The sequence below is a fragment of the Nicotiana tomentosiformis genome, chromosome 1, assembly GCF_000390325.3.
Source record: "Nicotiana tomentosiformis chromosome 1, ASM39032v3, whole genome shotgun sequence".
In the NCBI taxonomy this organism is placed as follows: Eukaryota; Viridiplantae; Streptophyta; class Magnoliopsida; order Solanales; family Solanaceae; genus Nicotiana; species Nicotiana tomentosiformis.
The window spans coordinates 122724519-122739112 of record NC_090812.1 but is presented as its reverse complement, the minus strand read 5'-3'; the positions used below and the strand labels follow the sequence as shown (position 1 = coordinate 122739112).

At 40.1% G+C, this 14594-nt stretch overlaps 1 protein-coding gene across 1 annotated transcript; it reads left to right on the top strand.

The window, feature by feature from the left end:
- The first annotated feature begins 12572 nt into the window (after positions 1-12572).
- LOC138909104 (uncharacterized) lies at positions 12573-13712 on the top strand. The gene has a single exon (XM_070200222.1). The coding sequence runs from the start codon at positions 12573-12575 to the stop codon at positions 13710-13712; it is 1140 nt and encodes a 379-aa protein (XP_070056323.1).
- Positions 13713-14594: the final 882 nt, after the last annotated feature.

Below are 14594 nucleotides of genomic sequence, written 5' to 3'. Positions count from 1 at the left end.
GCCAGCCCTCGTACCCGAGTTTGAAAAGGAAATATTATTAAAGTCGGTACATCATCGGAGGTGTGGACCCTCTTCACAGACGCCACTTTGAACGTGAAAGGATCCGGGCTAGGCATCGTTTTGAAGTCACCCACAGGTAATACAATTGGACAAGTTATCAAAACTTCCAAGTTATCTAACAATGAGGCCGAGTATAAGGCCATGATTGCAGGTCTTGAGCTAGTTAAAGGATTGGGATCGGAGGTCATCGAGGCCAAATGTGACTCCCTGCTTGTGGTAAACCAAGTCTATAGAACCTTTGAGGTTCGATAAGATCAAATGAAGAGGTACTTGGACAAACTACAGGTGACTCTACATCGGTTTAAAGAATGGACCCTACAGCATGTGCCTCGAGAATAAAACAGCGAGGCCAATGCCCTTGCAAATTTGGGGTCATCAGTTGAAGACAACGAAATTAGCTTGGGGACTGTCGTACAACTTTCAAGGTCAGAAATCGAAGAAGACCACGCCGAAATCAACTCCACAAGTCTGACCTGGGATTGGAGGAACAAATATATCGAGTACCTAAAGAACGGGAAGCTTCCATCGGATCCTAAGGAATTGAGGACTCTACGTACGAAGGCCGCACAATTCACATTGGCTGAAGATGGAACACTATATAGAAGGATGTTCGATGGACTGTTGGCAATATATTTGGGACCAGGAGATACCGACTACATCCTACGAGAAATCAACGAGGGCACTTGCGAAAATCATTCTGGTGCCGAATCATTGGTTCACAAAGTCTTCAGAGCATGATACTATTGGGCCGATATAGAAAAGGATACAAAAGAGTTTGTTCGAAAGTGCGACAAATGTCAAAGGTATGCGCCAATGATTCACTAACCCGGAGAGCAACTCCACTCAGTCTTATCCCCATGGCCATTCATGAAATAGAGAATGGATATCGTCGTCCCTCTACCATCGGCCCCAGGTAAAGCTAAATTTATATTGTTTATGACTGACTATTTCTATAAGTGGGTTGAAGCACAGGTTTTCGAGAAAATTAGAGAGAAAGAAGTCATAGACTTCATCTGGGACCACATTATATGCCAATTCGGGATGCCTGCCGAGATTGTATGCGACAATGGAAAGCAATTCGTCGGCAGCAAAGTGACAAAGTTTCTCGAAGATCACAAAATAAAAAGGATCTTTTCGACGCCATATCATCCTAGTGGGAACGGACAGGCCGAATCGACAAACAAGATTATCATTCAAAATCTAAAGAAAATATTGAACGACGCTAAGGGAAAATGGAGAGAAATATTACCCGAAGTCCTTTGGGCGTATCGAACAACGTCAAAATCCAGTACGGGGGCAACACCGTTCTCTTTAGTATATCTAGCCGAAGCTCTGATCCCGATTGAAGTCGAGGAACCTAGCGTCAGGTTTCGATATGCAACAGAAGAGTCAAATCACGAGACTATGAATACAAGCCTCGAATTTCTAGATAAAAATGGGAAGCCGCCCTCGTTCGAATGACAACACAGAAACAACGGATCGAAAGGTACTACAATCAAATAGCCAATCTTCGACACTTTAAAATCGGGGACTTGGTTCTGAGGAAGGTCACCCTCAGTACTCGAGACCCAAACAAAGGAAAACTTGGCCCGAACTGGGAGGGACCGTATCAGGTCCTCAATATCATCGGAAAGGGATCCTACAAACTTGGCACGATGAATGACGAACAATTACCAAACGATTGGAACATACCACTCCTTAAACGATATTACTGCTAAGGTACGACCTTCTCTATTTTCGTTTATATTTTATGCTAACCATTTGCAGGTGTTTAATCGAAGACACCAAAGGATTCGTCAAACACAAAGTCCTTAGGTCTTAAAGCAAGTGTTGCACTCTTTTTACCTTAGACTGGTTTTTGTCCCAAATGGGTTTTTCCGGCAAGGTTTTTAACGAGGCAACCATTGTTTGTGCTAACTTAGAGCAATTCAACAGTATTCGAGGCTCCTTTACAATCAACCTCGAATACTGGGAGGCATCACCCTCGGATAATTACAAGGAAAATACTTCGTATCGACAGGGTCTCGATAGGAAAAGGACCAAACGGTCAAATGAACCATGTCCATATAGATTACTCGAGCCCTAATGACAAAACATGTACGCATGTATAATCTATTGAAAGAAGTATTTTTCCTTACCATATGTTCCATGCCTTAGAGAAATTTATACTTTACAATTTCATACTTATGATCTATTGTGAAACTGGCTTAAGGGCCGATCATAACTAAAGTTCAAACAATTTACCCTATACTCGGGGACTGCCATCCAAGAACTCGACATGATTGAATTACTAAACCTCAAAATCGTAAGACCTTAAAAAGGAAATCCTCGATTTTATAGGCCACGGCCACCCCACTCGGGGACTGACACTTCGAACGAGTTCGCGTATAGCAAGGAAACAAGTCTAAGGGTCAAATCCCAAACTAAAGGCTACGGCCAAATTAATACGGTTCGGAGACGTCCGAATTCCGTTATAAAACAGGCCTTCAAATATTCTCATAAACCGGTTAAAAAAGGCAACCCTCGGTTGAATTACTAACGGTCTCGATAATATCGACCCTCGAAAAACCCTAAGGGGTAGTGAATTAAACGAACTCCCGAAATATTTTGTGCTAAGGCATAACAAAGCAAAGGATTTTGATAACACCAATCCTCGAAAATCCTAATGGGTACAAATTTTTCTCGTGCTAAGGCATGATAAATTTTTATGATTAATTTTTCAAGCCGAAAAAGGGGAAAAGCCATTCTTTTGAGGCCATATCGGCCTAATTCAAGAGCCTAAGGGCCATTCTATTTTTTGAGTTCGAGAAATCGTCCTTACTCAACTAAAACCTAAGGGTCACTCTACTTCGAGTTCAAGCAAGTACTCATTCGATTTTAAAGACTACACTGGTCCGACTTCGGTCTAGTGTCCTAAAGTCCCAAACTTGTGAGCAAAAATCTCCATAAGGCATGAAGGCATGAATGAAATAGAATTTTCACGAGGCAGGAAATAGAATAAAGACAAGTCAAAGAGAAAAAAGATATTTTATCTATAAGAAAATATTTACAAGGACCGATCAGGGTCCCGCACGAAAAATCAAAAAAGAAAAAGTCTAAGATTCCTAATTTTCCTCAGGGGCAGCTTCTTCTCCATCGAGGTCCTCCCCATTCTCGGACCCGCTCTTGTTGCCATCATCATCGGAAGAGGCCAGCGCTCTAGCATCAGCTTCATGCTCTTTAGCCTTTATTGTCTCGTCGGTAATATCGAAACCTCGAGCTTGGATCTCCTCGAGGGTTTCTCTCCGTGATTGGCATTTGGCGAGTTCAGCAATCCAATTTGCTCGAGTTTGAGCAGTCTCGGCTGCCTCTCTCACTTAGACTTGAGCGGCTTCAGCATCGGCCCGGTAGACGGCCACGATCGCCTCCGCCTCGACCTTTGCCTTTTTGGTTTTAGATTTGGCCTTTGCAAGTTCGGAAGCCAACAGAGCCTCGAGCTCCTCTATTTACTTTTCTTGAGCTGAGCACTTCTCCTTCATGCCTTGAAGTTGATTTTCGACCAATGACAATTAGGCTCAAGCAACCTCATTTTTAGCAGCAAAGCAGTCCATACTTTCTTTCCATCACAAGGTCTCCGCCTTCATCATGTTGACCTCCTCGCGGAACTGCTCGATCCTCTCGACCTTCTGCTACAGCTGTGAGATTGAAATGCTAGCCACTGTTCCTGAATCGAGCCTATCAGCTTTTATGATTTTCATTACCTGCTCGATCAGGTGGTCTGATCTTGTTGAGCCTTGGCCAACTCGGCTCGGGGGTCCTTGATCTCCTCTTCTTTTTTCCCACTGAGAAGTTTAAGGGCATTTCTCTCCTCCATGAGCCCTCGGAGGTCGGCCTCACATCGGCTCAGCTCTGCTCGGGACTTTAAAAATGCCTCCTGATGGAGCGCCAAAGCCTATACGGAAAAAAGAAAGGAAATTAGACAGAAAGAGAAGAAAAAACTAAGCATGATATCGACAAAGGGAGTTGAGACTCACCCAATTCAAGACTTGTTGAGCCTCATCGAAGAGACGTGATGCTACACTCAGGTCGGTAGCATCCTCGACCCCGATAAAGTAACCACGGAAGGGGTCCTCCCCTCCATGGGCCCCGTCTACTTCAGGAGTCCTCGTAGCTTGGGCCTCCCGAATTGCCTCCTCAAAAAACGCAGGGAGAATCGGCGAGTCTCCAATATCTATTTCCCCAAGTGAGCCACTTGGGGTGTTCTCCTCGCTGCGAAGGACCTCGGAGCCGGCCCCTTCAGACATACCCGCCTTTTGCTCATCTCGGCAGGAGGCATCTTCGATCTTCGATGACTTGGGGACTTTGCCCGAGTCCTTTTCCAAGACCCTCTCGGCTCGAGGCGGAATCTCTTCAACCAGTTCCGAGCCATCCTCCCTTAGCCGTTGAATCACATCCGCATACAGGGCAACGGTGTCTTTCTTCGACTTACGAACCGGATTATTCTTAGGGTTTGGATCCTCGGAGGTTGAGGTCCTTTTCCTCTTCTTATCCTTCGCTGGTTTCGGAATCGGGGTCGAAGTCTCCTCCTCACCAGATGAGGGCCTCATGACCGCATCCTTGACCAGGCCTGTACAGGAGAAAATTGAATAAGTAGAAGAAGGGCATCTTAAACAAATCATCAAATACACAAAAAATGGGGTTACTATGATTCTTGGCCTCCCATCGGCCCTTTGATAAATCGCACCATGAGCGCTCGGCGTATGTAGAGGTCGAGGCCAGATTCCAAACCCAGCTCTCGAGGTTGGGAATCGCACAGGGCATCCAAGCGACCGCTACATCATGGAAAAAGACATCAATGAGAAAAAACAAAGGAACAAATAATACATGGAATCTAACAGTAAGACGGTACTTACGATTCATGTTCCATTTCTCAGGAAATGGCATATTCTCGGTTGGGATTAGGTCGAAAGTCCTCACTCGAACGAACCGGCCCATCCAGCCTCGATCCTTGTCCCCGTCTATGCTCGAGAACAGCACATTGGGGTTTTATTAACCCGCCTCGATAGAGGCCAGGGCTATACAATCTGGTAAGATGATCGAGGGTGAAAGGGAGCCCCTCGTCTTTGCTCACGAAGAATCAGAGCAGAATAACAATTGGCCAAAAAGAAGGATGGATATGGCCTAGGGTTATTTGATATTGATGGCAAAAATCAATGATGACGGGGTCGAGGGGGGCCAATGTGAAAGGGTAAGTGTAAATACGTAGAAACCCTTCCACATAGGTGTGGATGTCGTCTTCGGGGGTCGGGATCACCACCTCTTTGCCCTCCCAGTTGTAGTCTTTCTTTACCTGCATAAGGTATCCCTCAGTTATCGAGCATATATACCTCAACATTGGCTCGCATCGACCAGGAATCGACGAGACTTTATCGTTCTTGAAATTGGAGTTTAGCGTGCACCCCCCCCCCCCAGGAATGCATTCCTCAAGACGGGGTTCCACCGACATTTTCCCGCCAGCCGGTTGAGAAGATGAAGCAGCTTCTTTTTTGTGGTACCGTTTTTGATGTTTTTGCCTTTTTTGTGTAAGTTTAAAGAAGAGGAAGATTTGTAAAAGGGAAGAACTTAAGAGATGTAAAAGCTTTGGATATTAGAAGGAAGTGAAAGTAAAGTTTGAATCAATGAGGAAGGGGTCTATTTATTCGATTCACGGCGATGGTTCAAAGGCACTAGTGGAAGACCACTAACTGGCATTCATTAATGACTTGGGAAACTGTAACGACGGGACGTTTCGGTCACTCTCGTCGCTTACGTCACGAGGATGACGTCATGATAGGTCGAGGTATAAAATCGAAGGCTCAATTCATTTCTTGTCATTTCACTCCAAAAAATGCGGGGACTATCTGTATACGGTTAAAATCGGGCCTACCCGATTTTAGTATTTGACCGAGACTGGAAGGTTGCATCGAAGGACGGCCTCATAATGGAATAGACTAAATTATGAGGATAAGGTACCGAGTTCAGAATTGAGGTACCTGTCGAGATCAAGACTAGTAGCGATCGAAGCCAAATGAGACAAACATCGAGCAAGATTGAATATAGTACAATAACAGAAAGGCGAGATATCCATGACTGGTCGAGGATCATGGCGTAAATCTCAGAACTGATAAAATCAGAAACGGTTAATTAGCTAATCATGGGATTTTCTTTTGTAATTAGAATTATACCATAAGTGGAATTCCTCTACTATTTAAAGGGGGTTCTAATAATTTGTAACACACATTGTTCACAGATATCAAAGCAATATAATTCTCTTTCTTGTTTATACTATTGTTCATTAGCTTGTTATATTTTGATTGTTCTTACATCAACCAGTTCGAGGGTATCCAAACTCGAGAGTTGCGTTCCATTCTAACACTGGTTTGCTTTACTTTATAGTTCATTTCTGTTATCAATGTTCATATTTATCAATTGGTATAAAGTGAAATCACGTGTCCTTAGAACCACATTATAAGTTTAATTATTATTTAATTTTAAGGGTAAACAATCTTCATATACAAAAATCAGAAAATACAACGGTGCAAGTGAGCTAAGACTGCAATAGAGATGGATGAGGCTTGAGGAATTGAGATTTGCTAGCCCTGGATCAAAATTTGAGCTGAATAATCGGGGAATTTGTCCGGGAAGCACTGTTAGGGCACACCGAAAGCAAAACATTTATGAAGGGAACTGATTTGGTTTTTTTTTTATATTTTGGGCCAAATTATATTTTTCAAAAGACTTTGGGGGTGAGTAAAATATACTTTTTCACTTTATTAATCCTAATTCTCCCTAAGAAGGGTTCACTTTGCAAAGAATTATAACTGAAGGGGTATTTCACCAATTGAGTTTGTAAAAAATGTTGATTACCCGAGAGACCCTAATTACTTAATTCTTATATCAGTACTAGAAAACTGGCAAAAAGCATCCAAAAAAATCGATCAAAGTCGGTCGGAATTGAAAAAAAATCGACCGATTTCCGACCGTTTTCAATTCGTCAAAAACAATAATGGTCGCTAATGTGAGGCGACCGCAGACGGTCAATATTTCCTACCGAAGTCGATCGGTAATTTTCAGCGCACTTTGACCAAATAATCTGACACAAAATAAATTTACCGGCCGAATTCGGTCGGTATTCTTGAAAATAATTTTTAATTTTTTTAAAATTAGCGATCGACTTCAGTCGGAATTTTAATTATTCATTTTTTTAAAACTCTTTATTTCCAGCGAACTCAGTCAGTAATATTAAAATATTTAAAATTTAGAATAAAAAAACGACCGAAGTTGGTCGGTATTATTAAAATATTTAAAATTTAAAATCAAAAATTCTGATCGAAATCGATCGGTAAATTTAAATTTCTGGAAAATTCAATTGAACATTTCCAACCGACTTCGGTCGATAGGCAGTCGGTTTTCTGGGTAAGTTTTTGGCAGAATACAGCTTTTTTACAACTGCACTACCTGTCAACAACAAATCACCTATAATGGCAGCATTACATTGATGCCATTTGACCATTAACAACAATATCAACAATAATAACAATAATAACAACTATCAAAACTATATTAAGAACATTTATAGAGTTTCAAAATACCCAACAACAAAACGTTTCACAAGTTAAAAGTTCAAACATCATTCAATGAGTGTTTTGTTCTACATCATCTCCATCTCCACTACTAGAAACTTCATCGTCGGCATGGTTCAAAGGATCACGACGAGAAGGATTAGCATCTGGGGAAGACTCACGAGACCGGGGAATCGGGAATGCATCAGCTAGTTGACCTTGAAGGACATTAAATTGTTGGTCCCTCTTTTCTAGCTGAACCTGAAGGGTATCAAATTGTTTATCTCTTTTCTTCTCTAGCCTTTGTCTTTTCAAGCTCTGTTATCAGCTGTGCAATCTTCTTCTCCAAAGCTGAGAGAGTCAACCTATCAATTGCCTCGCCCTAGGCGGAAGTCCCTATACCTTGCAATCCATCCCTGTAGCGCCAAAATGATCTCTCTGGAAGGCGGTATGCTATCCCCTTTTTAGGATGTCATGACCCAAAATCTACCTAGTCGTGATGGAACCTAACCCAACCCATCAGGTAAGCTAATAAGCAACTAACCAATTCCAATAATATTTAATAAGACAATTAAGTAAAAGAAATTATATGAATCTTATACATTTTCCAAGGATTAATAGCACAAATCATGAGCTTCTAAGATTAGAATATACAAAGCTGGTATGAAATAAATACAACATCTGTTCGAAATGTACATAAACAGATTGTTATGAATCTAAGGCTACCATGAACAAGAGGCAGCTACGACCAGAACACATGTATATCTTCAAATCCAGCTCTCGTCGATCTCAGCAATGTCAGCAACCAACATCTGCACGCAAGGTGCAGAAGTGTAGTATGAGTACAATCGACCCCATGTACTCAATAAGTAACAAACCTAACCTTAGGTTGTAAGTAGTGACGAGATAGAACAAAGGTCGGGTCCAACACCAATAGCCAACAACAGTCCATAACAACGTAAAGCAAGTAATAAAAGAAGTAACTCAGAGATAGAATGCTCAACTTAATCATGATTTTTGAAAATAGTTCTGCCTTTCAAGTATATCAGTGAAAGCCCAAGTCGTTTACCGAAGTTACCAAAGATATGAGTAAGTTCGAAAACATTAATTTTTTCCAAAAATCCTTTCAATAATAGATAAGATGTTCCATTTTTTTCTTTCTAGATAGCAAGTGTAAAATACATCTCTATGCCCATATGTCAACATGTGTGAGAAGTCATGAATGACGTGATATCATACAGCATGAGAAAAAATACATCTCTATGTCTGTATGTCATGTGTTCATGTCAACGTAATGTATCTCATAGATGAACTCATGTACTCACACTCTCAGAGTACTAAATATCACTGTCTTACACTTTCCACTCATCGTGCTCAATTACTCAGTACTGTATATGACCAATCCGGCCCAGGGAAGATCCATCCCGGCATATATACATTAGCTGACTATCAGTCACTCAGTACCGAGTAGGGCCAATCCAGCCCGTGGGGAAGATCCATCCCCAGGTATAAATTCTTCGGACAAGATCCATGTCTAGGGAAGATTTATCCCTCAATATAAATCAACCGCGCTCACTAGGGGTATGTGCAGACTCTGGAGGGTCTCCTTCAGCCCGAGCGCTATAATAAATTAGTATAACCAATGCGGTGTGCAGTCCGATCCCATAAATATCACTTATAGTCAGGCCCTCGGCCTCAGTCAGTCATCAATCTCTCCAGTCTCTCTCACGGGCTCACCATGTCAATGAAACTAGCCTGAAAACAATGATATGATGCATCAATAAATAACAACAGAGACTGAGATATGATGTGAAATGAATGAATATGACTGAGTACAAAATATCAATGAAATCAGTAAGATAACATCAAGAAACGACCATTATGGGTCCCAATAGTACCGGCATATAGCCTAGATATGATCTCTATTATGTTTAACAACTTAATTACTTTATCACATGATGAAAACACGGATATCAACAAGATAAGTCCACTATACAGTGCCATGGAATCAACTATGCCACAATTCTCATGGTGCACGCCCACACGCCCGTCACCTAGCATGTGCGTCACCTCAACACCAAACACATAGCACGTAATTCGGGGTTTCATACCCTCAGCACCAAGTTTAGAAATGTTACTTACCTCGAACAAGCCAAATCCAATACCGAGCAGGCCAAGCGATGCTCCAAAATGCCATCTCGCGCGTACCGACCTCCAGATGGCTCGAAACTAACCAAAAGAAACTCAAATACATCAATTAATGCCCAAGGAAATAATTCCAAATAATAAAGGTCGAATCCTAATCAAAAGCCCAAAATCGACCCAAAAGTCCAACCTGGGGCCGCGCCTCGGAACCCGATGAATCTTACAAAATTCAACAACCCATGCAATTACGAGTCCAACCATACTAGTTTCACTAAAATCTGAATCTGAGGTGACATTAAAAACTCAAAAACTCACTCTATGAAACTTTAGGCTAAAATCCCCAATCTTCCCTTTAAAGCGTATAATCCAATTAAAAAAATGAAGATGAAATCACAAAATATAATCAAAATCGAGTGTAGAACACTTACCCCAATCCTTGTGATAAAATTTGCCTCCAAAATTGCCTAAATTCGAGTCTCACATCTCAAAAATATGATAAAAGAACCAAAACCTACAGGGACGGACCCACATGGAGTCAAGAGGGTTCATATGAACCCATTTCGTCGAAAAATAATACTGTGTATGTAGGTATATTTTTTCTGTCTTCGAAAACGTAATGGTATAAAACTTATTTTGAACTCACTTTGAACAGGTAAATCGCCTAGCCTGCTGGTAAAGAGGGTTCAAATGTGTTCAAATTTTCTACATGGTCCTGAGTTCGAAACCAGTTAGTTGCATATGTCCTCTATTTTTGAGTTTTTTAATATATTTCTCTTTTCCCATAAAAACGACGTCATTTATGTCTTTTTAAAATATCCCCCAATTCTCCAAATCAGAAAACGATCAGAATCTCTAATCCCAAGCCCTTCAGTGCCTATCTCTCTCTCTCAATTTCAAAGAGAATCACTTCCATAGTCACCACTCACCTCCTCTGTTACCCCCTGCCGAGAAAGTTATCTCCCTCAAAGACAAAGGGCTTCATCTTGGTATCTAACTAAAAGTTCAGGTGATTAATAACAATAAGAACCAATTCTAGTTTTCTAATTTCTAGTATTTATTCCTCTTTTGCATAAAGATTTAATCTCAATAAATTTTCTTCACCTCTATATGCTTTCTTTTCTTTGTTGTAGTTCAATTTAAAAGAACATTGCTTCATAGTCATCTCCTCCAGTAGCCATAAGCCACTGCCGCTTCTCGAATCTCGTTGGGACTTGGGTCGCCTCTCTCCGTCTCTCGCCGTCAGCCCGTCAATTGTCACTATCAGGTTTCTCACTTGCTTATATTGCAGATTTTTGTAATTTATGATTTGGAAAAAAATTCAGATTGTTTTAATGGGTTTTGGCTGAGAAACTCAATTTCAATTTGAGATATACCGTTTTAAATGTTTTTTTAATATAATTTTTAATATTAATGGAAAATGGGGAAAGGTGAGAAATTGAGAGTAATAAACTTGCTTATATTGAGAAGTTAAGTACCTTTTCTATTTAATTATAGAAAATCTCAGATTTTTGTTGTTGGTTTTGAGTGAGAAATTCTTTTTCAGTTTGAATATATGTATACGTACACATGATATTTTTTGGGCTGTGTGTACTTTTCATATGGTCATATGGAATAGAAATCAGTAATGTTTCCTTGATGCAGTCAAGGACATTTTCCTTGGCTCATTGTTGAATCAATAGATTTCCCTTTATAAAATGATATTTAGCATGCAATAGTATTTTCTAGGACTGAAGTTCCAAAATCTAGGAAGATCACCTTTGTTGTTATCTATGAATGAAAGTTTCATTGCAATAGTTCTGTAATCTGATGAGTGATCGTTACTTGGGTTGTCTTCGACCACGTTATTTCTTCTAGTTTAAATTTAAGGTTAAACATATACAAAATTATTCTTCTAATTCTAATTCTAATTTGGTAATTTAGTTTGTGTTACAATGAAGAGATTTTACCCTTCAGTATCTTCCTAAGTTGCCACAACAAAGTTCATCATCTCCAATTGCTACTCCCGTGGAATAAAATTTGAACCAATTAGAAGAGTAACCTCAATCCTCTAAAAGACAAAGACAAGGAATATATCTTGATTCTTTACCGGCTGATCCAAAGGAGAGAATACCCATTAGAGATTATCATCCAAATGAGCGTGATAAGATTAGAAGAGAATATCTCCGAAGAGGTCCTTACCAACCCCGATATCATAAGTTTCCTCAAAGAGATTTTTCGGGCTTAAAGCGTCGTTTCAATCCTAAATGGTTTGATGAATATCATAATTGGTTGGAGTACAGTGTGATAGAAGATGCAACTTATTGTTTGTGTTGTTACTTGTTTCAAGATGAAGACATTCATCAAGGTCAAGGCGATGTATTTTCAAGTTTAGGATTTAAGAGTTGGCAAAAAAAGAAGAGATTCGATATTCATGTTGGTAAGTCGAGCAGTATTCATAATGATACAAAAAGGAAATGTGAAGATCTATTAAAACAAAAATAGTCAATTCAAACTTCATTTAATAGGCAATCCAGTCAAACCAAGCTCGAATACAAAATTCGCTTGAAGGCTTTAATTGAGGATGTGAGACTCCTATTGAATCAAGGATTGACATTCCGTGGACATCGTGAAGATGAATTATCATTAAACAAGGGTAACTTCTTTGAGATTCTTTAATGGTATGCAGAGAGATGCGATAAAATCCGTAATCTTGTGTTGAAAAAGGCTCTAAAGAATGATCAGTTGACCTCTCATAAAATTCAAAAAGACATTATCATTGCATGTAAAATTGAAACAGTTAAAGCAATTATGGACGATCTAAATGGAGACTTTTTTGCATTGCTAGTTGATGAATCATGTGATGTATTACACAAAGAGCAATTAGCTATTGTCTTGCGATATGTTAATATATGTGGATCTGTGGTGGAGCATTTTATTGGGATCGTTCATGTTCGTAATACTAGTGCTTTATGTTTAAAGGAAGCAATTGTTGATTACCATGCTCAACATTCTTTGAGTTTATCTTATGTACGTGGACAGTGCTATGATGGAGCAAGCACCATGCAAGGGGATTTACGTGGCCTTAAAACTTTGATTCAACAAGAAAGTAAATCTGCTTATTCCATTCATTGTTTTGCACACCAATTTCAATTGACTCTTGTTGCGGTATCCAAAAAATGTCTTGAAGTGGGAGAACTTGTATTGTTGGTTTCTAATGTATTGAATATAGTGGGAGATTATTTTAAACGTATGGATGATCTTCGAGAATCTCAAGCAGAAAAAGTTCAAGAGGTATTAGACATGGGTGAACTTGAAACTAGTAGGGGTTTGAATCAAGAACTTGGTCTTGCCAGAGCTGCCGATACTCGTTGGGGTTCGCACTACAAATCTTTTAAGAACTTTATTTCTATGTTTGGCTCAATTATTGATGTTCTTGATACTATCGTTGTTGATGCCCGAACTTTAGAAGAAAGAGCTAAGGCAAAGGGATATCTTAGTACTTGTCAAACATTTGAGGTTGCTTTCATGTTGCACCTAATGAGAGATGTTTTGGGGATCACAAATGAGCTTAATACATCCTTACAAAAAAAGGAGCAAGATATTGCAAATGCTATTCTACTTGTTGAAGTGGCAAAGAAACGGTTGCAAAAGCTAAGAGAAGAAGAATGTGATTCACTTATTGATAAGGTGTCTGCATTTTGTGTCAAGTATAATATTTTGATACCAAACTTTGATGACTTCTATGTTAACTCTGAAAGATCTCGACGTAAAGTTGCTGATTATACTATTTTACATCACTATCGTGCTGATATATTTTTTAAGATTATTGGTTGGCAAGTTCAAGAACTCAATGCTCGTTTTAATGAGGTGACAACGAACTTGCTTGTTGGAGTAGCTTGCTTAAATCCAGTTGATTCATTTTCCAGTTTTGACATAAACAAGTTTTGACATAAACAAGTTATTGATGATGGTGACAACGAACTTGCTTGATGAAGAATGAATTGCAAAATCGAATGGATGACATTCATGAGCGGTTGTTTGGTACCTTATGTAGAAAAAAAAATATTTAACACCATTTCTGATGAGACTATTATGAATACGTTTCAGGAAATGAAAACTCATAGAGGACAGTTGTAATAATATATTTTATTAATATATAGTTTTTGTTGACCTCTTTGTATATTTTCTTCTTTGCATTTTGAACCCGCTTGATAAAAATTCTGGGTCCGCCACTGAAAACCTAGATATATAGCTTCTGCCCACCATTTCTGTATATGCGGTCACATTGTCGCATTTACGACCTCCGCTTCTGCAGAAAATTCTCGCTTCTGCGAAGCCCTCTGAAGACCAGACTTCTGCACCTGTGGAGCTTTCCCCGCTTTTGCACACACGTAGGTGCGACAAACAACTCCCGCTTTTTCGCCACACGCCGCTTCTACGGCTAGTGTGATGCTTCTGCGGATGCGTAGATGCACCCTTACTTCCGCTTCTGCGGTCTTCCTCACCAGATCGCACCTCGCTTCTGCGAATCCTATGTCGCTTCTGCGACCATCGCACCTACGCAACCCAGCCACAGGTGCAATCACACCAGATCTGCCACCAGCAACTTTAGCCAAAAATGATCCAAACAAATCTGAACCTCGTCCGAAACTCACCGAGCCCCTCGGAACCACGTTCGAACATACCAACAAGTCCCATAACATAATACGGACATACTCGAGGCCTCAAATCATGCATAACAACATCGAAACGGTGAATCGCACCTCAAATGGAACTTAATGAACTTTGAACTTTTTAACTTCCAAAACGCGTGCCGAAACATATCAATTC